At 46.3% G+C, this 23,143-nt stretch overlaps 1 protein-coding gene across 1 annotated transcript in view; it reads right to left on the bottom strand.

The window, feature by feature from the left end:
- Positions 1-22,730, bottom strand: part of si:dkey-22o22.2 (neural-cadherin) — a 41,945-nt gene extending 19,215 nt beyond the window's left edge. The window contains exons 1-6 of the mRNA XM_037274034.1: positions 21,547-22,730; positions 3,633-3,821; positions 2,230-2,455; positions 1,343-1,547; positions 399-510; positions 83-332 (exon numbers count right to left, since the gene is read on the bottom strand). Coding sequence (XP_037129929.1) covers positions 83-332; positions 399-510; positions 1,343-1,547; positions 2,230-2,455; positions 3,633-3,821; positions 21,547-22,465 — 1,901 coding nt within the window. The 5' untranslated portion in view covers positions 22,466-22,730. The remainder of the gene's footprint in view (positions 1-82; positions 333-398; positions 511-1,342; positions 1,548-2,229; positions 2,456-3,632; positions 3,822-21,546) is intronic.
- Between the last annotated feature and the right edge of the window lie 413 nt (positions 22,731-23,143).

A 23,143-nucleotide genomic window follows, 5' to 3' on the forward strand; every position in this document is an offset into this window, starting at 1 on the left:
AGATAGCCTAGCGACTTTTCTTCGACTCATCTAGTAATGGCTAAACTAATTTCTTCCAAGAGCAAATCTGTGTTTGTCATACACCGTCTGCGAGAAGACGGGCGTCTCGTCGTTAGTGTTGGCCACCCGGATGCGTATGGAGGCGGTGCCCGTGCGGGGCGGCGTTCCCGCGTCCACGGCGACCACCAGGAACTCGTAGATGTGATTGGGCCGCTCGTAGTCCAGCCGGCGGGCGGCGCTGACCACGCCCGCCGATGTGATGTCGAAGTCGTCGCCGTGGACCGAGTAAGACAGCTCCGAGTTCACGCCCGAGTCGCTGTCCCGGGCCAGAACTGAAGATGAGATGGGACTTTAATACTCCCGCAATGTGAGATGGAATGTTCTAGATGCAATCTTACTTTGTAGCAGAGACGTTCCGGGTGCGACGTTCTCGGGAACGTTGTCCCGGGTGTAGATGGAGTGCAGGAACTCTGGTGTGCAGTCGTTCTCGTCTGTTATGTACACGACAACCTGGAGGTGACATCTTGGCGTTATTACGCAATGAGCTCTGTTTCACTTCCTGTTTTATTTGGAAACTAAATGAAGACAAATGTGAAAGAACTTTTTTCTTTTCTTTTTCAGTTGATTCGAACTTCTGGCCGCTCCACAATATTGCGTGCCGCGTGACATTTCTTCTCAAATGTCCTTTGGGGCTGAAGGCAACGCAACCTATAGATGCGACCGTGAGGTGCACTATAAATAGTGTCACTGAGGAGGAGGCAGCGTGCACATATGACACTGACACACACACACACTCTTGGGCTGGATTAGCCAGCCAAGCTAATAGAGTCGCCGAAGCCTTCAGGGGCCACTGGTAGCCATTTGAAAGCACTTACCAACATTTGGACAGCAGGGAAGGTGATAATGGACTCCTCCAGGTAAGCGTGTACATGTGCGAGTGTGTGTGTTGTGTATTAACGCAAACAGCTATGACATCTTCAAGGCTTCCCATGAGCAGTTAGCAAAGTTTCTTCACAATTTGTGTGTATATTAAAGAGTGTGTGCATAAGTGGTGATGCGACGGCGATGGCGTCTGATCACTGAGCTTGCCAACGCAGCTTTGATGTGCTGACTTTTCATCAAGCGCCCCGATAGAAACGAGGTCAATGGCGGCGTGCGCGAGTGTGCGTGCGCGATGAGCGGCAAATTGGTGCGTTGCATCACAGAGTCTGATTCAGCAGCGGCGCTTGGAAGCTGGACAGTCATCACCCAAGACATGTTTGGAAATAAAAACACTTAAGTCCCGCCAGCGGATGTGTTCGTAATAAAGTGGCCTGTCACGTCTGTTGTTGTTTATTCGTACCTCGCTGACGCCGCTGAGGCCGGTGTCGCTCTCGGAGGCTCGGACTTGCAGCGTGTGCACGTTGTGCCCGCTCTCGTAGTCCACGGCGCGAGTGAGGCTGAGGGCGCCGCTCTCCTGGTTGATGCTGAACAGATTGCCGGGATTGGATTGCAACACGTAGGCCAGCGGCTTCTTCTGGAAGGACACGGCCTGGACCGCCCCCACACTGCACACACAAAACAGTTTGGGAATGATAATCGTTGTTCTTGGACAATAATGAATATGTAGTTAAAAGTGAAATACAACTGAATGTGTAGTGATTCTTTCGTTGACCACAAGAGGGAGCTCACGTGCCCCTACTGGTACATCGCTCTGAGAGTTACAAAACTGCAGTTATAGGTTCCACTAAAGCTCATGAAAACAATGTTTGTTTTTCTTTTGCAAGGCACTATGGAACTCTCGAATTAACGAATGAGCGAGGCTCAAATTGGGTGTTTTTTTTTTTTTTTTAAATGCCAGCTGAATGTGACACGGGCGACACATCAAATGGACCCAAATGGATGCGCGCGCACACACACATGCCCCCCAAACACACGACTCACAGGGTGGCATGGACACTCGGATATTATTAACACAATGTGCTTTGCGCCAGAAGCCCAAAGGGAACCCACATACACACACACACACACACACACAAGCACATATCCCTTCATGTTTATCCAGACCTCGCTTTTAATAAATATTTGAATTTGCCACACTTTCAAACTCTCAGCCTCGGGCCACGCACACTCTTGCATCTGGGTCCTCTTCATCTGTCATGCTGCCTCCAAACTCCATCCTCCATCCTCATCCATCCATCCATCCATCAATGAATTAAGACGCACAAAAAAGCAACGCTTGGCACTCACGGCTGTCCGACGGCCATGTTCTCGGCCACGTTGAGCTGGTAGGTGACGTTGGTGAACTGGGGCGGACGGTAGCCGGCGAGGACCGACACGGTGGCCGGCGGACCTTTGTGACCGGCGGCATCCACGGCCTGAACCTGCAGATGGTACTCATGGCTGGGGGCCAGGGGGCGCCCCGTGGTCCTGACTTCACCCGAGCGCCGGTCCACCTCGAAGCAGTCCATGCCGCCTGACAACCGCGGAAAAACATTTTGCATTATTGAACGACTACTGTGTTCAAAATAAAAAACAAAATAGCCAAGTTGCACATTTCTTTACATACATGATTCCATTAACTTCTGTTTGTAATTAAGAAAACCCAAATACTGTTTTCTATTCATTATTGTGCATTGATTTTTCTATAAAATACTATGTGGTTGATAAATATTTTGGAAAGAGCCCAAGGTAAAAGAGGTCAGCTGAAGATGATGAAGATGAAGGGTAGGAAGAAGAGGACGTGGGATCCTCAGCTGTTGACCAGAGGGCCTCCACTGGTCGCAGCTGCACCCCACCTGTCAATCATTCCATTCTGCCGCCACAGTGATGCTGCTCATCATCAACTGTGGAGGAGGACCACCGTTTTCTATTAACAATAGATCACCAAGTTTCTCAAGCGTGGAATTGCACAGTGGACACTTGAGCTGTTTCCAACATTTCGGAAAAAATGGCCGTCATTATTTTCGTAGCTCTCATGAAATGGTGCGCCCAACAACGCTGTGAGTGTAAAAATAGAATTGTGTGAAGTGTGACTTAATCTCGTTTAAGTCTACATTGGCAAGATCTAAGAAGAAGTTAAATTAGTGGATTATTTGTGAGGACACACGTCGTCACATTATGCCAAAGGGAGGCAGTAAAAAAAACTCTTAAAATATCTTCTTACGCTCTAAAAAATGATATAAAAATACAAAAATCCACAGCCACGGGCTCCCATCCGCCCACCTCGCCGCCTCTCTGGAGAGCTTCCTATTATTCCCCAACGTGGGAGCGTTCTCGGCCCCCCGGGGAGCGTTTAGCAATGGGGGGGCCGCGCCGTTTAACAGCAATTTTTTTTTCCTGTTTCTTGATGATAATTGAAATTCAACAAGTCACTTTTTATTTAGATCAATCTGTGGGGCTCCGAGCTAAAGCAGGTTTACCGCATGAAAATTCATGACAGGTAATACATATACATTCTTATTTGCATGTCATGTATGTATGAGGATAAATATAAACGACCAAATTTACATATACATCAGGATTTAATGGCACATGTGTTGTGATAGGTCGGTTTGTTTCAAGGGGCGTGGCTTAGCAAAATCTCAATAAAGTCAACGACGCGACTAACGGGGAATAAATATTCGATATTGATTTGAAGTATAAACGCTCACCGTCCAATAGGAGGAACTGCGGCTGTCCGAGGGTGTCGTCACGTTGCCGTGACGACAAGCGGTAGACCACAGACCCGGGGGCGGAGTCGGGACCCACGGCCGCCAGGTAGGGAACCGGGTACATGGTCCACTGCAGGTGGGCCTGACTGAGCGAGCTCAGAGTCAACCGGCACAGGTACCATTCGTCACCTGAAGGAGAAGGACAAAGACTCGGTGACATGTCAAAACAACAAGCGACACGGTGACCCCAAACCGGGAGATCGTTGGAGCCAATCAGAAGGGCTGACAGAAGGAACCTTATTGAGTTGTTTGGTTTTTGCTAACACAGCGCCGCGCTTTGCTCATTTCCACCGTACCGTGGCATCAACTCGACAAACTCAACTCTTGTTTTGTGTGTTCAAGCTGTTGTTCTCCTTTTGTCACCGTCGTTAGCGGTTGTTACGTTTCCCCGCTTTGGAGCTAAACTAGCAAGTACCGCCCGTTGTTCAGTTGGCGTCATGAAAGCCAGCGTCTCTGCAAGGCCCCGAGGGGACGCGCTGACATTAGTCAACCAGTTCATATCGCGCCTTTATCCGCTTCCTGTTCCCCGGGAAGACAACAGCCACATTTTTCTTTTCTTTTTTTATGACGTTGCTGACAAAAAAGACACAGGTTTTTGTTTTGAAACTCTGGGTCGTGTACTTTTTTTTTTCCGTGGAGGGATTTGTCAAGAAGACTGGAAAACAACAACTCTGTGTCAACTTCTGCCAACTAACTGTGTCAGAGGAGCATTAAAATAAATTCTGCTTTGGTCCAACTTGAAGAAAAAAATAAATAAATAAACTAATTTGCTACAGCTAAATTTATTGACTGATTTAATTTAATCTCAAATGATATACCTTTGGAACATTTTATAATATATGAGCAATTGTGTTGCAATATATATAAGCATTTTTGGAAAATTTTATAATATATGAGCATTGTGTTGTAATACCGACATCGAGTTGTTCTGTAGATTTTCTTTCGAAGCATTTTTAGCATAAGCTAGCTAGCTAAATCTACATTGCAAATTTAGCTAGCTAGCTAGCTTACGCTAAAAATGCTTCTAAAAACAAAATCTACAGAACAACTTGGTGTCCTTGTCTAAATTATCAACCGTTGAATATTTTACGCTCGTCACTCCTAGCTGGTTAAATGCGGAATAATGGCGTCTATTTAACATCTTGTTTTTACATACGCTACGCCCCTCCAGCGGAGTAATGGAACTCGGCCCGTTAGCACAATCAACATCAACGCGCGCCGACGGCTCACAAGTGAGGAAGAAGCCGGTAGAAGGATGGATTGATAAAAGAAGGAGAGTTTCACCTCAACTAAGTCAAACCAATGCACATGGAGGCAGCTTGTTGGAGCGTACTGGAAGACGACGGACGGCGACATGTTAAAAAAAGCGCGCTGACCGCACACGTTTGCGCGTTCACGCGCGTTAGCTTGACTTGTCTGACACGAAAGGAGCGCTATCGTAAGAATTGTTGGGCCGCTCTTTTGTCAATTGGCGTCCGCTGTATTTTTTATGCGGCGAGGTGACGGCGGAATGCGAAACGCCTTCGCTCATGAATACGAGTTTGGAGATGCCCGCGGGGTCATTTCCTGTGGCCCACTGAATCCGGATTTGAATACGAGTCGACAATGCACTCCTCACCTTATTATAAACCGCTGCTCTGTGATATTGTGTTGGTTCTAAATTAGTAAGGCCCAAAAAAAAAAAAAAGTGTCCCGCTTGGAATGTGAACATTGTTGAAGTTCATCCTGACAAACCTTCACATCAACTTAAAGCAAATAAGCGCAGGAAGTGAAAGATGTTCCAAAGTCTTTTAACGTCAGCGTGTACACGTTTGCGTACTCGTGTTTGTGTCACACCGGCAGCTTTTCAACCACGCGGGAGGAAGCAGACGCGAAGCGACTGCTACTTGATGTTATTCAGCATGAAGGCGCTGGTGCAATAGAGAAAGAAGGAGTAGAATCTCCTGGATGCCGGAGGAGCGTCAATTAGCAAAGGGAAGGAAAACAAGATGCCTCTGGGGGAGGAAGGAGCAGGTGGGAGGTGGAATGACGGCAAAAGAATTAAATCAAAGCTTATGCCAACTCATATTCATTAGGGTGGCCGAGCATTAGACATCACCGTGTTTATTTTTGCGGTGCGCTATATCAGGGTTTGCAACTTGGGGTGACAAAGAAAACAGCTTGAAGCAAGCACGCTGGGCTTTTAATTTGGAGAGTTGTGTGCAAAAGATTGTGTGTGTGTACGTGTGTGTTTGGGATTGACAGGGTGGGATGCATCGCCATGGCAACCCGCAGCGGCACAGGTGTCCCCGCGGGGGCCGGGTGCCACGGCGACATGTCAAATTGACACGTGACAAGCACTCGCTCGTTCCCTCGTCTGTGTGTGTGTGCAACGCTAACTAAAGTGTGCGACTTCAGATTGGCGTAGAAGTTAGAGCGAGGTCACGTAACTCCAGAAAGACACAACGGTAGTGAGCCAAGTCGTCTCGACCAGCGAACAAACAAACACGCTTCTGTTGGTGAACCGGGCTCTCCATCTGGTCCGTGGGATCCAGCGGACAGAGGCCTGCTGCATCCTAATTAGCAACCTTATAGACTGGCCTACTTTACACACACGTGCGCGAGTGCGCACACACAAAGGAAAAGTCCTGCAGGCACACACTTAATTAAAGCTCATTTGCGCTGATGATGATGAGCAATGCAGGAAATGAAAATAATAATAATTACAGCCACACGCAGTTTTCATGGCGAATCCTCAAAGTGATTGTCAAACTCTGACGCATGAGACAATAGGCAAAAAAAAAAACAAGCTTGGCAAATCTCATTTGTTCAGTTATGCAAATTCCAATGCGGAAGTTTGCCAAAGAAAGAGCCGCGGAATAGCTGCTTCAAAACAAAATGGCCGACTTCCTGTTCAGTTTCGGCGATAGGTCTTTTATGTGCCACCCGCTATCTCCGACACATCACATGTGACATACGTGTGTTTAAGTGCAAGTGTAAGTGTCTTTACATGCATTTAAGTTTGTGCGAATCCCTGACCCCCCCCCCCCCCTCTCGTCTATAAGAATCCTGGCAGAGACTCTCAGGAGAAGCGTGCAGGCCAAGCGAGGAGCAACATGAAAAGTCACTTAGGAGCGCAAGTTGTGGTTTTTGCGTGGAGAAGATGTTGAAAATGAAGTCAAACACATAAAAGAAGGAAGAGATGATTTGGAAAAATAACCCAAAACAGCATGTTGCCGGAATTTTCTCCCAAATATCCAGAAAACACCAACAAAGGATCAAAAGTGGATTTCCTCACATCCATATTTGAACTCATACGCTCGCAGTGATAGCGAGACTCCAAATGAAATATGGCCACTGAGGAAAAATGATGAGGTGCTTGCATCATTGGCATTATTGTTCTATTCCCGCCAAACCCATTCCCTCTTTCCCACGGAGCCGAGCAACGCGGACTCTGCGGGGCCCCCGATGCAACAGCTCAGAGGCCCTCGGCTCCAGTCCGCTTCGGCTTCACACGCCTCGATCAATGGCGGCGCGGCCAGATCAGACGGGAAAGAACATCAAGACGGAGACCAAAAAGAGGAAATAGTGAAGCAACCAAAACAAACAAAGAAAAAATCACAAAGAGGAGAATAAAGAAGCAAATCAAAACGGGGGAAAATGTGATGTCAAACACAGAAATGGATGGGGAAGGCATCATGGGAAGTGGGCCAAGCGGACGGGTCGAACGGGATTTACCGATAATTCACTGCGTTTGTTTTAATCACCTCCGAGGAACAGACGGGTGGAGACTGTCTCCAAAGAGGCAAGTTGGTGTGTGTGTGTGTAGAGTTTGTGCACAGGTCTGATCACACTAGTAGATGAAACTAGGACGTAAACATGAAGACGTGGAAGAACATTTAATTGCATACTGAACTGAACTCTGGGTGAAATTTTGTGTCAGTTTTTGGTGGGTCTACTTGTGACAGACATGCCCACCAAATTTCTTTTTGTGGGTCCCTTCGTGATAGACATGCCTGTTAAATTTCATGTGCTTGTTAATGACCTCTTGAAACATTGTTAGCAAAAAGTTTGAGGGTTTGGTATTTGAACTAGCGTACCAACTAAAACTAGCTTACGGGAAGTAGCGTTAAGGGTTTGTATCGCGCTTCCAGACGATTCCAGGGAGGATGAGGCCGAGGATGAGGAGGATCCGGGATATGCAGCGTGGTCACGGCGCCCGAGGAGGAAGACGAATCCGGTGCGATGCGGCGCTCGTCTGAATTATGAATATCTGAGGACTTTTGTCGGCCATTAAAAAATAAAGTCCTAAATGTTTAATGAGGCGCCTCGTATATTATTGATAGCGCGCCGCGTTGACAAGTGTGCGAGCGCGTCCGCCGCAAACGCGTCACGCCGTTGTACACGCGTGTACTCCTGCGAGATGCTCTCATTAGTGTCTATGACAATTGATAACATGCTAGCATGCTACATAGCAACCTGACATTTGGAAGTGGTTAAGCCTAACCCTCTTGGTTGAGATCTAAAATCAATTTATGATAATTGTATTAAATGCTAACGGTTGACATGCTAGCATATGGAAAGAAAGTAACAAGAAAGCAACTCGGATTCAGTATTTTTAAACAACTGACAAAAACTATCTCGATGTGCGTGAACGTGTGTGTGTGTTTGTGTGTGTCTGCGCATCAGCCCGTCGCGCTTTCAACTTTGGTGAAGGGATTTCCTCTCCGTGACTCAAAGGGAATTATCTCCGACTGTCATCTGCAGCGATAAAGACGCATCGACACCATAGCATCACCGCGCATATTCTTTCATCTGTGCGTGTCTGTAGGTGTGTGTTTTCCAGCATGTTTGTGTATTTTTCCTCTGTGCGCTCATTTCACTTTGCTCCTGTCAAGTCATCGCGTTCCTTTGACGATGCGACAAAGTCGGAGTATGATCATTTCGTTATTTCAAACAAAATGGCGGTTAGTAAAATCAACTGTCAACAGGGTAATCGACACGTTAGCACACCGGCTGTTAGCATATTAGCAATTGATCAGTTCGAGTCTTCCCGAATGAACACTTAAAACCATTAAAACAGCGGTCGAAATAATTATATTCTGTTATATGTCAGTGAAATGCAACTATTTATAGGGAGACTTGGGGCGTAAATAATCACACAAAGACGTGCAAATCCAGTGAGCGCGCTAACGCAGAAACACTGTCACAAATAGAAGAACACACAAACTGTGATGAATGGAATTAATCCACCCAGAGTCTCTGATCAAGTTTGATGCACTTGTGAATATCAGACACACACACACACACAAAGGCTCAGATTTGTTCCATTATGTGAACAAACTGCAGCACACATTCATCCAACAAACAGCAGCATTCGGCCAATTTGGTCCAATCTTGTAAAGCTGCTGTGTGTGTTTGTGATGTGTGTACTTTAGTGTGTGTGTGTTGAAGAGTGGGGGTGGTCTCCTGAGTCCTGTCATGGCTTAAATCCATTGTAGGCGATTGTGAAGTGTTTGCCACAAAGCAGATTGTTGAGCCTCACATGGCGTGTTTGTGTGTGTGAGATGTTTCAAATATGATTTCATAATCGAAAGAAAGTAGAAGAGTGTTGTTAAAATAACATTTATCGTTTTAAATATCATTTGAAAGCTCATCATAATATAAAATCCTTAGCAATTTTGTCTTAGCATTAATTTAATGTTAGCATCGCCAACAGTTAGCAGTCTACCAACAGTTTCTTCAGAGGCCAAACATTCGCGCTAGCATGCTAGCTATTAGCATCATTTCATTGTTGTCCTACATGAACACAGTGATGTTATCTGTCTCAACTACAAGAAGATAATCGTACAACAAATGTCAGCTCCGAGCGTCGCCTCAGGAGAAACTGCCATGAGTGAAAACATCAGAAGTGACCAAAGTTCAGGTTCTCCTTGTTGGTTGATTTTTTTTTTTCCTCTCCCCTTTTCACTTGTTCTCATTATGTCTCACTTCATCCACTTCTCTTCTCCCGATTGGACTTAACGGCAAAGTGACGGTGACTCACGTCCCTGAGACGGTCAAGGAAATGCTAACGCCTGCCTGATTCATCATCTGCACTGACGGAACGCAAAAGCACACACACTAACACACAAACACACAAACTTTCAATTCATTTCCTATTTTGCTGCTTACCACCTGTTAGCATGTTAGCATCTGCAATCACCTTTGGCTTAATATCTTATTCTTTGGTGATATACCCAACTTTTGTTTTAATTTTATTAACTGGCAGTAGCCGACAGCGCAAGCGAGCAGCAGGGTACGACGAGAAGACGAGCGGGATCATATTCATGGACGCAGCTCCCGCTCCCCGAGGAGGAGGCGACACCAGGAGGAACTTGTCATGGAGCCCAGACGCTCGAGTATGCTCCTCCATTATGAAAGAGCGCAATCTCACTCAGTCGGTCGGGGAGACGCAGAGCAGCGACAAAAAGGAGGGGGGGGGGGGGGGGGGGGGGGATATAACTGCCGTTCATTCTCCCATATTTAATGTGTTTGACTCCTTTTTGCCAAGATGAAACAAAAAGGAGGTGCACCAGGAGATGGATGAAGGATGAGAAGAAACGGAAGGAGCCAGTGAGAGGAGGGATGGCTGAAAAGAAAGGAATCAAGGGAAGATGCAAGTGAAGAAAAGAAGAAGAAATGGATGAGAGGAGGATTTGAAGAAAGAGAGGAGTGAAAGATAAAATGTTATAAAGCCTCCCGTGCACTGGAAAACACACATGAGTGTGTGCGTGTGTGTGTGATGCAAGCCTGGCGGGCCCTGCTGTAATCGAGGCCGGATGGACAGCAGGGCGAAGAGTTGCAGCAACCCTGCAGGCTACACACACACACACACGCTTCATTATTTTTGGGGTGTTGGTGTTACTTGTTCATTCTTTCACCAGACTGACTTCATCTCGCCATCCTTTGTCATCTCTTCTTTTTTCCCCCTCTTCCCTCTCACTTGGCTTTCTCGTCATCTTTCCCTCCTCTTCATCTTCCTTGACTGGACTTCATCGTCACTTCCTGGTTTTCAACTTCAGCTTCATCAACTCCCTTCTTTATCTTGACTTCCTAACCTTGCCCTCTCTTTTGTCATCCCTCTCTCATTCTCTTCGTCCTCCTCCTGTTCACACCTCAGGTGAGAATGGATGATGGCAAATGTCTTCATTTGAAAGCTTATCAACACTCATTCCTCAAGTGAGAATAAAAAACGAATCAAATAAAGCTCCAGCACCCTTCCTTGTTAATTTTCACTCCTCTCTCGCAGCTAATTATCAACGCCTTTGATCTGTCCGTTAACCCCCCCCATCTCCCCCTCCCCCCCTGTTAACGCTTCAATTAGTCAGCAAGCATTCGGGTGAAGATTGATCCCAGCCCACCAGACTTCTTAATGGACCTAATTAAACAGACAGACCAAGTGTGTGTGTCGGAACAATGGGTTGAACCGGGTGGTTACCACGGAAACGCCTCTCCAGTAGAACACCCGCCTTCCAAAAATTACACTAAAAAAAAAACACAAACTCCAAAATAGTTTTGGCTGTAAATTATGAATGAGTGTGTCGGCTCGACGTTTCCCCGCCGCAGGAAGTGATGTCACATTTATTATGCGCCGGTGAGAAGGCGTCCTGAGCTTACAAATGCAGCAAACCGAGATTTAACATGGGGCTGAATGCTACGAGCATTATTTTCATTATTCTTCATATTCATCTTAAAAGGGGGAAATGAACATATTTTATATTCAGAATATTTTTTGATGATATGTTCTGTGCAGTGTTGTGATTAATGTTTTAGTTGTGGGATAAGAAATAAACAAATTTTTATCTTGCTAAGGCGGCGGCCATTTTGTCACTTAATGACATCACAGTTACCAGGGCTCAGGTCATAACCAATCACGGCTCAGAAACTGAGATGTATTATCGAAGAAGAAACTGTATTAAAAGATGAAAAGCCACGACTGGTCAGAAAGTCGGCCGTTTTAGTTCAAAGCCTCCATTTTAGGGTCATTTCTCCATTTCTAGTTGTCCTTCAAAGCCAAACCCATCTGGAGTTTTTCCTCCATTGACTACCAAATTCCATGTAAACTCGACTGGAAGAAGATTCGAAATTGTAAAACTGTAAAATATTCATCACTACCCATGGGGAGCTTTGATGACTCTCCAAACTCGGCTAAGCTTTGAGCTTGACCAAATGTCTTCTGACATAATACATCTGCTGAACCACCACATTTCCATTAACGCCGTCGCATATTGCGCGTTTCATGCACTTGAAGGAGCGCCTAATGCGAGCGGGGACCGCAAACGCTTCAAAACGTCATCCATCCGACTCGTCATAATTTGTCCGAATATGTCTGAGGGGCATGAAAAAGATGAGAAACGCATCAATTCAATGACGCCAAGCAGCCAGCCATGAAGCTGCTCCCGTGTGTGTGTGTGTGTGTTCATGCTTAAGAGACAATGAGGCGTATTGAGGACAAGAAGGGCATGACAAACACAGAGTTTATGCCCTCTGTCATGTCAATAATGACTCTCACACACACACACACACACACGTACACACACACACACTGGCAATAAGTGGCGCCTGCTGCGCCCCGTCACCCGCAGGACCCCAGGGCGCTCTCCCATCCCTCGCCATTGTGCCCCCAATGTCGTTTCCCACCCCCAAGGTCCCGCCCCCCCAAATGTGATTGGCAGCTGAGGTTAAAGGGCGGCCCTGTTGTGTGAAAACATAAACGGTGGGAAACACAAAAGACAACAAGCGAGAATCCCAATTAGCAGGAGCGTCCTCATCGAAGGCTGAAGAAATGTTGACGGGTTGAAAAATATATTATTTGGATGAGAAATTAAGCCTTAGTTTCTGATTTTTATACATTTAATTTTTGGAGGAATTAAGACGTCATTTTCTATTCGATAATGATTAAGAAATGACATTATTTCAGGAAACCCATGGGGGGGAAAAAACAAAATTATTTGCAAATTAAGATGCATTTTAAACTTTCATAAACTGTCATTTTAATGAGTCCAAATGCTCATGAGAAAAAAAAAAATTGTGCAGCACACATCATCAGTCTGCATCATTTTACATTCAAATGAGGGGTTTAATTGCATCTGGTGTATACGAACACACTTGCATGCATGAGCACACACACAAACACGCAAGTCGATGCCCTCCCGCATGAACCCTCCCAAAACTGCTGTCAATCAAAGGTGCAAACAAACACAAAAGGCCCGCGAGTGGCCGCTCAGATCAGGCGAAGCGGCGCCCCTTCAGCCTGTCATGGCCGCTCAATGGAGCCTTTTGTGCGGCTCTTTAGCCCGCGTCGGGGGGCATAATTGGCCCGTGCAACCCCAACAAGGCAGCATTCGAAACAAGTTGTGTACACATTTCAAATAAAGCTAGCTAAAATGGCATTTCAGCTAACATTTATGAGTCAACATTTTCAGTGCTTTTTTAAGAATACATGGATTTTCGCTAATCGACTGTATACTTAATTCCCTTGTTGTCATATTTGAGCCCAAACGGCACCTTAAAACTAAGTCAACAGTTTTTGGTGTTGTTTTAGGGCTACGGAACAAATCATCCCGTTTGTTTATTGGCTGGTTTGTTAGCTTAGCGCTAGCCAGCTAAAGCCCCTCACCTCTCTGCGGGCCGTTAAATCCAACCAGATGCCCGTGTGCGCTAATCCTGCATGCAGCAGAAGGGTAGGGGGGCCTGGCCAGAGCCCTGTGGTACCCCAGGCCACAGAGCGGATTCCGGTGGTGTCGGTTTTAGGTTTTTAGGAGACCTGACACCATCCCACAGCAGATGGAGGACACTGCTGTGTGTTTTTCTTTGTGTGTGTGTGTGTGTGTGTGTGTGTGTGTGTGTGTGTGTGTGTGTGTGTGTGTGTGTGTGTGTGTGTGTGTGTGCATGCGTGTGCGCATGTAATACAAATAAACAAAATGCCGCCTGTGCTCCGGTGAGCAGGATTATTGTTGTTCAAGTGAACAGCAGTTGTTATGAGTTTCCGGCCAGTAATCCCAAAATACAGCATTAATTATTAAACAAACTAGAAGCAGGAAATCATTTGAAGCCATTGTTGGACTTAATATTGGAAGCTAACATTTATCTTGCTTAGCGCTAATGTTAGAGAAGCTCGAATAAATGAAGCGACTAAAGAACTTAAAGTTAGCTTAACTGTCACATTGAAGCTAATATTGGAAGCAAAAGACTGACTTTAACTTGAGAAACTACGATTGAAGATTTTCTAGATTCGCGGTTTACTTTATCTTCGATGTGCTAGCATATGAGCTAATACTATTAGTGAGTCAGAGTGTGAAGAAAAAAATACAAATGGTGGCGAGACTTGTGCCCTGGACTTTAATGAGGTAGGCTGTTGCTATCACTGCTAATTAAGTCCGCCGCTTCGCTAAAACGCAGCGCTAATCCTGTTAGCCCGCAATCGAGGAGGAAGCGGAGGGAAAGGAACCAGGGCAAATTAGCGGAGAAGATGTGAAAATGAAACGATAGGAGGAGTGGCTGGGCTCCTCGCCGCACTTTTATTTCCCAACTAGCCGAGCAGGAAATCGTTAGCCGCATCGTGTCGCCGTGACGCTACGCGGTCTCCTGATTAGCCGCCAAATCTGCATCTTGTTCTTTCCTCACAGTCTCCTCGACTTCTTCTCATCTTTGGAGCTTTATGGAGACAAATTGGGTGTTAGCAGAGTCTGTCGCCAGCGCGCGCACACATTCAACATCATGATGACCCCAATAAAAACCTCATTCAATTAAAAAGTGAGCTCCCCTATGGACATTTTCTATCATTTTTGTCATATTTCAAAGAAATGTGACTTTTCATTTGAGAGTAATGTTCCATAAAGTGAGCATTGTTCTAGTTTGTCACCGTTTAAAAGTCAGACTGAAATTCATTCCCATAGATTCATCACACTTTTTACTCACTTTATTTCCTTCGACTTGTTTGAACAACTTGAACTATTACTTGCGCAAACCCTTTTTCCCGCCTGTGTATGTTCACTTGAAAGCATCTTTGGCAACATCTTTTCTATGTGTGTGTGTCCGGTTGCCTTATCTGTCCCAGTCGCAGACTCCAGAGCCTGCGGTACACATTCCACCAGCTCTGAACACAACGCCAGCTGGCACACACACACTCACAATCGCACACACATACGCAAAAAACACACACGCACTGAAGTCTCAACCAAGCCTGCACATCGGAGGATAGCGCTCGAGGAAGTCAGAATGCGGAAGAAGAGGAACGTGTTTTTGATCAAAGCAACCTTTCAACGGTGAACTTTGACCCTGAGCTTGTGTGCGTGTGTTTGTGTGTAGCAACAGGGGTGTAATGTGAAGCAGACGCTTTGCAGGGGAACCGGATGAAGACGATAAGTGACAATGATGTGCAGATGGAGGCGGAGGTGAAAGTGGAGCTAGCACACTCAGCGGTTCTGGGTTTGAATCTCGCAAAATAGAGGACATAAGCAAGAAGTCAGTAAAAAGAAAAAGATACAACCGTGATGCTCCGATTAAGCTAATTTGCATAATCCCGCCCCCACGTCAAGTTACCAAAAGGTAAGCAGAGCAGCAATGCTAGCACACATTAGCCTTGGCTAACAGCGTTAAGCTAAATTGTCGACGTGAGCCGTTTGTGGTGCATGGCCCGACACCATTTTTTTTCTAGTCAGCTTATTTTCAAAATGTAGCTTTTTTTCTTTTTGGTCTCCTTTAAAGCAAGATGAAGATGAGGAGATGAAGGGGAGGAAGTGGAGGAAGTGCTGCTGAAGAGTCTGCAGGCTGTATGTTCAGCTTTACTCCATCAAGCTTGTTTTGAGCCCCGACCAAAAAAAGAAAAAAGAAAAAATCATCGTGCTGAGTCAGGTGTGCGTGCTTGTAAATGCGCGCCACTGCTGTTTGACCCGAGGACGAGACGTGAGGATGAAAAGAAAGTTCAAGATGAAGGAAGAGGATGTTCACACTGAGCGAGCGAGCCGACACATCACAACCAATTTGAAGTGGGACGCTGGCGACCGCGAAAGGTCAAAGGCTCCGAGGGACGTCTGAGGACAACGCGAGCGCTGCCTCCAGCTGTTGGACTCATTAACAATATTTGCTAATTAGACGGAATTTTTAAAAATTGCAACTCAGCAGATCTTGCATGTTCTCGGGGTGCGTTTGGAAAAAAAAAGTCAACGCAGCAAACTTTGCCTTTCAGTACATGGAAAGAAGCAAAAAGAAAAAAAAACCCTGAGCTTCTCTTAGGTTCAAGCGCTCTCCCGTCTCCTCGCTAACCTGCCCCAGCGTGCCCACGCCGCCGCTGTCATCTCGCCGCGCCGCCGACGTCCATCACCCGCCACCGTCTGTCATCAACCCTTAACCTCCCCGCACCCCTTGGCGGCGAATTCCAGACGCGGGGGCCTCCTCGGACATCTGCGCGCCATCCGTCCATCTATCCCGTTTTCCATATCGCTTATCGTCACTTGGTTGACTTTTGGTGAAAGAAGCCGGGTCGACCTCTGACTGGTCATCAGCCGATCACGAGACGGCATTTGGATTTTGAAGCTCGTCTTGAATTAAGCCTCCTCTGACAGATAAAAGAGCAGAAGCAATTTCGCGAGGAAAACGATAACATTATTTTCAATTCGAGTTGCGTCGCCACGGCGACATTTGTCATGCGGTGCAGTTTGCAGGTGTGCAAAATCTAACGTTTGACGAGTGATTGGGTGTCAGATGAGGAGCCGCCGACATGGCGTCTGTCATCAACACAGCTGGAAGGGGACACCCCCGAAAAAAACACACACAAAGGCGCCACTTCACGTCTCATTGAGCAAAGTGAAGCATACCGGTAGTAACCAAAGTTTGTTTCATCGACTATTAAAAGAAATAAATCGGATTTAAAAAAAAATCCAAAATGTAAATCTTCCCAGATTAACGTGGGATTAAATTAAAATCACAATTTTGAGATTCACGCATGACAACGTGCTTTCTGCTCGTGACGTGCATCATCGGTGACACACGCACAAACACACACGAGGCTCAAGTAGGTGTTAACGACTGCTGAGGCTGGACCTCTTGGCACGGAACCCCCTCCATACACACAACTACACGCACGCACATACACGGATTTATTTTTGCACACCTCTTCATCGTGGGGCTGGTAATCCAATATGAAGCAGGTTTGTGTTTGCGAAACTGCGGCTTCAAATCAGCTCTGACAAGACGAGCACCGCTCGCACCCTGGGGCTCATTTGTGTGTGCGTGCGCGCCTGTGCGTGTTTTGTCCTCGCCGAAGAGCTATCTATGCGACACTTGAAACAAGTTTAGACCTTTATTTTTACGGAAATTTGCATGTGTGTGTGTGTGTGCACAGGTTCATTGTCATAATGAATCTCCCTCGCCATGTATTTTGTTTGTGTTTACTGTGTGTGAGTGACAGTAGGGGGGGTGGAGTATTTTGCAATGGCTTATTTCTACCGGATGTTGATTTCTATTAGCAAGAAAATTGCTGTCATTAAATTGAGTCATTATTTCTATTCTTAAAATGAAAATGTGTGAAGTGAGTCACCACAGCGACAAAATGTGATGGACAGCAAATAAAAGTAGCTGGCATGAAAGCAAGTGTTTGTGTAATTAATTTGTGAGTGTGTGTGTGTGTGTGTTAGAATGGGTCCATGTGGTGAAGGAAGCATGTGGGTCAGGTTTCCAGGGACTGCTGGCAGCTGGCTGTGTGTGTGTGTGTGTGTGTGTGTGTGTGTGTGTGTGTGTGTGTGTGTGTGTGTGTGTGTGTGTGTGTGTGTGTGTGTGTGTGTGTGTGTGTGTGTGCGTGATGGGAGTCAGCCATGATTGAAGTAATTATTACAACAGTCCCACTTGTACTTTCTACTTTGAGCTTTTAATTGACTACAAACAGACCTGAAGTCACCTCGTAACCTGGCAATGCCACCCGCATCCCAGAATGCAACACTGCAGAGGACGCCATGACAGTGCGGAGTCTTTCATTTCGAATGGAACGGACATTTTTAGCTGAGGAAAAAGTTTTTTTTTTTTTTTTTTTTTGAAGTGCATATATTAAAAGAAGTTCTTGACTTCCTGATTGCTTGGTTGCCTTGGGGGACCGACTCCCCCGCCCCCTCCCCCCTAGGGAGACACAGATAAGCTGCAGGGCAAAAAGAGGAAAAAAGTTTGTCCCCAGGTCGTCCTCTTAGCCTGCAGAGGAACTCCCCGAGAGGCGGAGCCCGCAGGGAGAGGTGTCACGCTGGAGATTGACGGACAGGCTGCGGAGATGCCAAGTTTCCTAAGAGCATTCGCCACGCTGTCTTTCAAAATGACTTTGTTCAAGTCTGAATTTCAAACTTTCAACAAGAATAATGATAATAAATCAGCGGCGGGCCGTTCTGGGCACTAATGCAGGGGGCGACAAAGCACTACTTTTGTCCAAATGAAGCGCCACTAACATGGTCCCGCAGCAACAAGACACCAAAGGATGGCAGCAAAGCACCACTTTTGTCCAAATGAGGTTCCTTCAAACTTTCCCATTCGGAATGTTATTTAATCTCATATAAAACATTTTTATAATTTTCTTTGTAACGTACATTTTTATTTTTTTATTCCCACACAAAAATATCAATAATAACAGCAGGGGTTATTTTTTGTATTTTTTTTTTTGCTGTCGAAGGTCTGCTGACAGCTAAAGGATTTGGGAAATGTGATTGCCGTTTCCACGGTTACCGTTTGGACTCTCGGCTCCATGGGACGGGTACCGATGCTGATTGGACGACCTTGTCCTAGTTGGCCTCGCCCCAGGCTGCGGCTGATTGGCTGTCAATAAGCCATTAGGACGTTCCACGAAGGCCAAAGCGAAACAAAACCGAACAGTGAGAACACGCGCACAACTACTCTCAGCCTGGATAACGCCCCCTAGAGGCCATCAAATGCATTGCAGACAACAGGAGCACTTTAGTTGAAGTAATTCATATCAATTGCTTGAGCCACAGGTGCTCATCTGGAAGCTAGCATAGCATTAGCAAGCATTCACGCTAAACAAAACACATTTTTTCGGTGTGTGTGCTTTGTTCTCCTTTAAAAGGTCATTTCAGGGAGCGTCAGCATGTGGCCACCATAATTTATCCCGCGGCATTTTTGCACGCGCACAAACATTAACACACACACACACACACACACCAGCGAGAAAACATGCATATCGAGATTGGTGTGATCAATGCTTGTGACAATGACAGACACACAAATGCACTCTCTGTGAAGCTCAGCTGCCTCCAGGACACACAATCCGATAGTGTTTGCGCTTACAAACACACACACACACACACACACACATCTACACACACACGGACTCACAGCAGTGGCAGGTTGCTTCGCGCCTTTGGCAAAATCCACAAATAAAGACAATAGAATAAACCTGTGTGACAAACCTCGTCTGTCACCTCGGGGCTCTCACACACACACACACACACACACACATGCAAAAAGCGGCGACACAACCGGACGTTTGTGTAGCCGCAATGAGCTATAAATATTACTTAACGGCTTAATGAGGGAAGAGTCGGCCATTCCGACAGCCACGTAAACACTTTTGGTCCAAAGACTTGTGTGCTTGTATTGATGCAATCAAAGCCTTGCTTTAAATAAGTTTTTCCATCCATAAATTAAAAAAAAAAAGATCAAAAAAACTTTCTCGCTACTGTGTTCAGAATATTGTTGTGTGAAATAATAATCAAAGTCGTCCTCTTTGTGTGCGCAGTTTGAATTTTCCTGGCCGCGATTTGGGCTCATTACAATCCTTTTGTCTCGCTGCGCTACTGATCTTTATTTGGCTGAGATAATCGTTTCTCTCGCGCCGCAAAGACAACTTTAAGGGATTAGAAATGACTGTTTGTCTCTGTGATCAACTCGTCGCTTTTTTGTTTTTTTTTAACTCAACAGTAGATGAAGAAAAAAAATCATGAGTCTCTCTCAGTCACAAAATGTCGCCAGAGGCTTGTTGGCATTGAGGAGCAGCGAAAAACGGTTGCCTCCGTCCAAATTTTGCCACAAATGAGAACAGAATTTCACACCGCAACACAGCATCTCAGTCTCACTATTACGTAATATCTGTCCAAGTTGACTTTTTGACATGTTTTTCAAATGACCTTCTGTTTCGTCTTTTGGTTAGCTTAGCTTGTCTTTTGTCCATTCCAGACACGGTGGCGACCAATCAGACCCTGACGTGGCGACACATCCGCCCCCGGGTTTGACCGGTGACAAAAAGCAGAGCGCCTCAATCAGAGCTGGAGTTTACACCACGTTCAGCAGCGTGTCCCACAAATCACACAAAAGACGGCCTGGCCTGGCCTGGCCTGGCCTGGCTCGTCCGCCGTAACAAAAACAAAGCTTCCTGTCGGAAGGGCCCGAGGGTCCGGGCGGCAGAAGCGGGGCCTGGGGGTCCAGGTGAGCAAACACGGCTAATTAGCGCAAATAAACAAGAGCCACGCGGCTAGCTTGCGCTGATTGAACAAACGTGACCTGGATGCTGAGCCGCCGCCCAGATGGGGCCAGTTTAGAGTCGCGCTTAAACATTTACTTTGCTGGTGGGATGTGAGGTTATGGTCGGCGGCGGGACCAACATCTGGATGTCGTTTCATCTTGTCAAACAGGACGTTGTCATCCTGGACACTCGGCTACTTTTTTTTGAAAAGGGCTCAGTCTCAACTTTGCAGTTTGGATGAAGACCACATCAACCTTATGAAAATGACATCAATCGAGTTGAGGGGGAAGAAATTGACATTTTTATGGCCATGTGAAGGCCCTCTTGAAATTTACCGTAATTTTCGGACTATAAGTCGCGGTTTTTTTCATAGTTTGGGTGGGGGGGGGGCGACTTATACTCAGGAGCGACTTATATACATATATATGGTTTTTTTTCACTTTTTTGGGCATTTTATGGCTGGTGCGACTTATACTCCGGTGCGACTTATAGTCCGAAAATTACGGTACATTTGGTCTTTGTCGAAAAAGTATCATCGCAAAAAAAAGGATAGTGATATGAAATTTGGTAGTCATATCTGACCCACCAAAACTTATGCTTAAAAAGACACATTTATGTTTGAAGCCTCCATTTTATGGTCACTTTGGACATTTTTTAGGAGTCCTTCAAAGAAGATTTAAATTGAGCAAAGTTGGTGTACTTTTACAACTCAAAGAACTAAATTTAGTTGAATAGATACTTTTTTCTCTGCCTCGCTGATTGCTATGGTATGCCGGTGATGTATTAAGAGTTACACTTCATTTGTTAGCATAAACACACCCTCTGCTTCGAGCTAAATCACCAATCAGTGCAAAACGACTCTTCGCTTCTTCGTTTCCATGAATCAAATGTCGCAGCTGATTGGTTGAAGGCAAAGCAAACAGGCACAAAGACAAACAAAGTGCCTCGAACAAATAAAAGCACACACTTGATGAAAGTGACTGTCAATGCCAATGCAGCAACACGTGGGTGATGTTTTAAGTGCACACACACACACACACACACACACACACAAACAAACACACGCTTGCACACACACGTGTCAACAAACCACAAAAGAAAAAAAATATACTAGCCGACTGATTTAACTCCATAAAAGATAAAAAGTCTGTCACTGACTTGTATAATAGCAAAAATATATATATTTTACTTGTTGAATCAATAGCAGTGATAGTTAGTCCAGTGAGCATTACATTTGCGAACACGTACGCGCACGCACGCACGCGCACGCGCATGACTTAGATGCAAAATAAGTTCAGATGGGGGAAAACTATGAACTAAATGTTAATATGATGGGACAATGAAAATCGTTCAGTCCAAAATTCATGTTGCTCATACCTCTGTGTTTGTGGATCTTGACCATCACCTCCGCAGGCTCCGGCAGGCTGCGCGCCAGGAACACTCTTCCGGAGTCCCTCTCGATCTGCACCGGCGAGTCGGCTTCGGAGATCACCTCGAACCATCGCTGCTCGAATCTCCGGTCGGGCACCGTGAACACCACGTCTCCAACGCCGGCTTGATCAGGGACGCTCACGGCGTACGTCACCTCCTCGGCCAGGGCGCGCGACCTCCGCTTGGCCGGCTTGGTCCTCTCCGACCGACGCACCAGGACCTCCAAGACGACCGGCCCTCCGACCAGCGGCTCCTTTCCGCCATCCTTGACGTAAAACCGGGTTGTGACTCGACTCAGTCCGCGGAGGGATCCCACCAGCGTCACCTGTCCAATTTCGGGGTCCACGCGGAGCAAGTTGGACTCGGGTTGTGCGTAAAAAGTGACGCGCCCATTTACATCCGCGTCTCCGTCTTTGGCGTGGAGCCGGATCAACTCGGTGCCGAGCGGGGTGAACTCGTCCACCTCCAAGGTTCTATTACCGGTCGTGAAGTGGGGCGCGTTGTCGTTGACGTCCGTCACCTCCACCTGGATCAGCACCGGACCCCAAGCACACCGCTCTACAGTCAGCTCGTACATGGCGATGAACTCTCGGTCCAAACGTTTGGATGACACCAGAACCATGTGTCGCCGGCGTCCGTGGAGGTGAACGAGACGGAAGTCGGACGCGTAGCTCCCTTTCAGCGTGGCCCCACTACCGGGGCAGACACCGACTAGTACCGGCACAGCCACCCCGTCCACGGGCGTCCCGGCCGGGGAGTTCTCCGCGATTCTTCCTGAGTTGTGAGACCGACGAGCGGAGACGGGAAGCAGGTGGACGAAGAGGAAGAGGAGGAGAACGCGCGGGGATACTTCTTTTTGGACCATATTTCCATTAAAAAAAAATAAAACAACAAATTAACTTCTATACTGTCGATTTTCAGCCTTCTAAAATGACTACTTAGTCAAACTTCCTTCATTTAAGTCCCAAGTCTACAATTAAAATTTTAAAATCCATCTTCTGCGCCATGGGGAAAAAACCAGTTTAACATGATGGTTCTCTGAGTTGATCAAATTTCAGAAACACAAATCTACAAAAGTGAGACGTATCTCGCTAAGGAAAGGCGAGTTTGAACATCTCTGGATGGAGAGTGGAATGGGGGGAGAAGGGAGACCGGCAGAGGGAACCCAACGGACTCCATGTGGCTCTGTAGGAAACGCCCACACCACGCGGAAATGAGCCAATTGGAGAGCAGGATGGAGACTTGATTGACAGCCAGGAAAAGCGAAATTCGGGAGAGAGAAAGTCAGATTTGGTACCAGCAGTGTTGGTTCGTGGTGGGCAAATAGTGTGTTAAATATATATATTTTTTACATCCTAATAACAAAATATGTGGTGGCTCGTTTTGCGAATCAAAGTTGTCTTTTTTTTTCTGCTCCGACCAACCAATCAGAGGATGGAAACACGATGATGTCATCAAGGCTAATTTGAAAGCTGATTGGTTAAAAAAAACATTTGAAATTGCTAATCAAGTTTAAAATACGGCGGCTTGTCAGATTTGATTG

Source organism: Syngnathus acus, chromosome 16, assembly GCF_901709675.1.
Source record: "Syngnathus acus chromosome 16, fSynAcu1.2, whole genome shotgun sequence".
Lineage (NCBI taxonomy): Eukaryota > Metazoa > Chordata > Actinopteri > Syngnathiformes > Syngnathidae > Syngnathus > Syngnathus acus.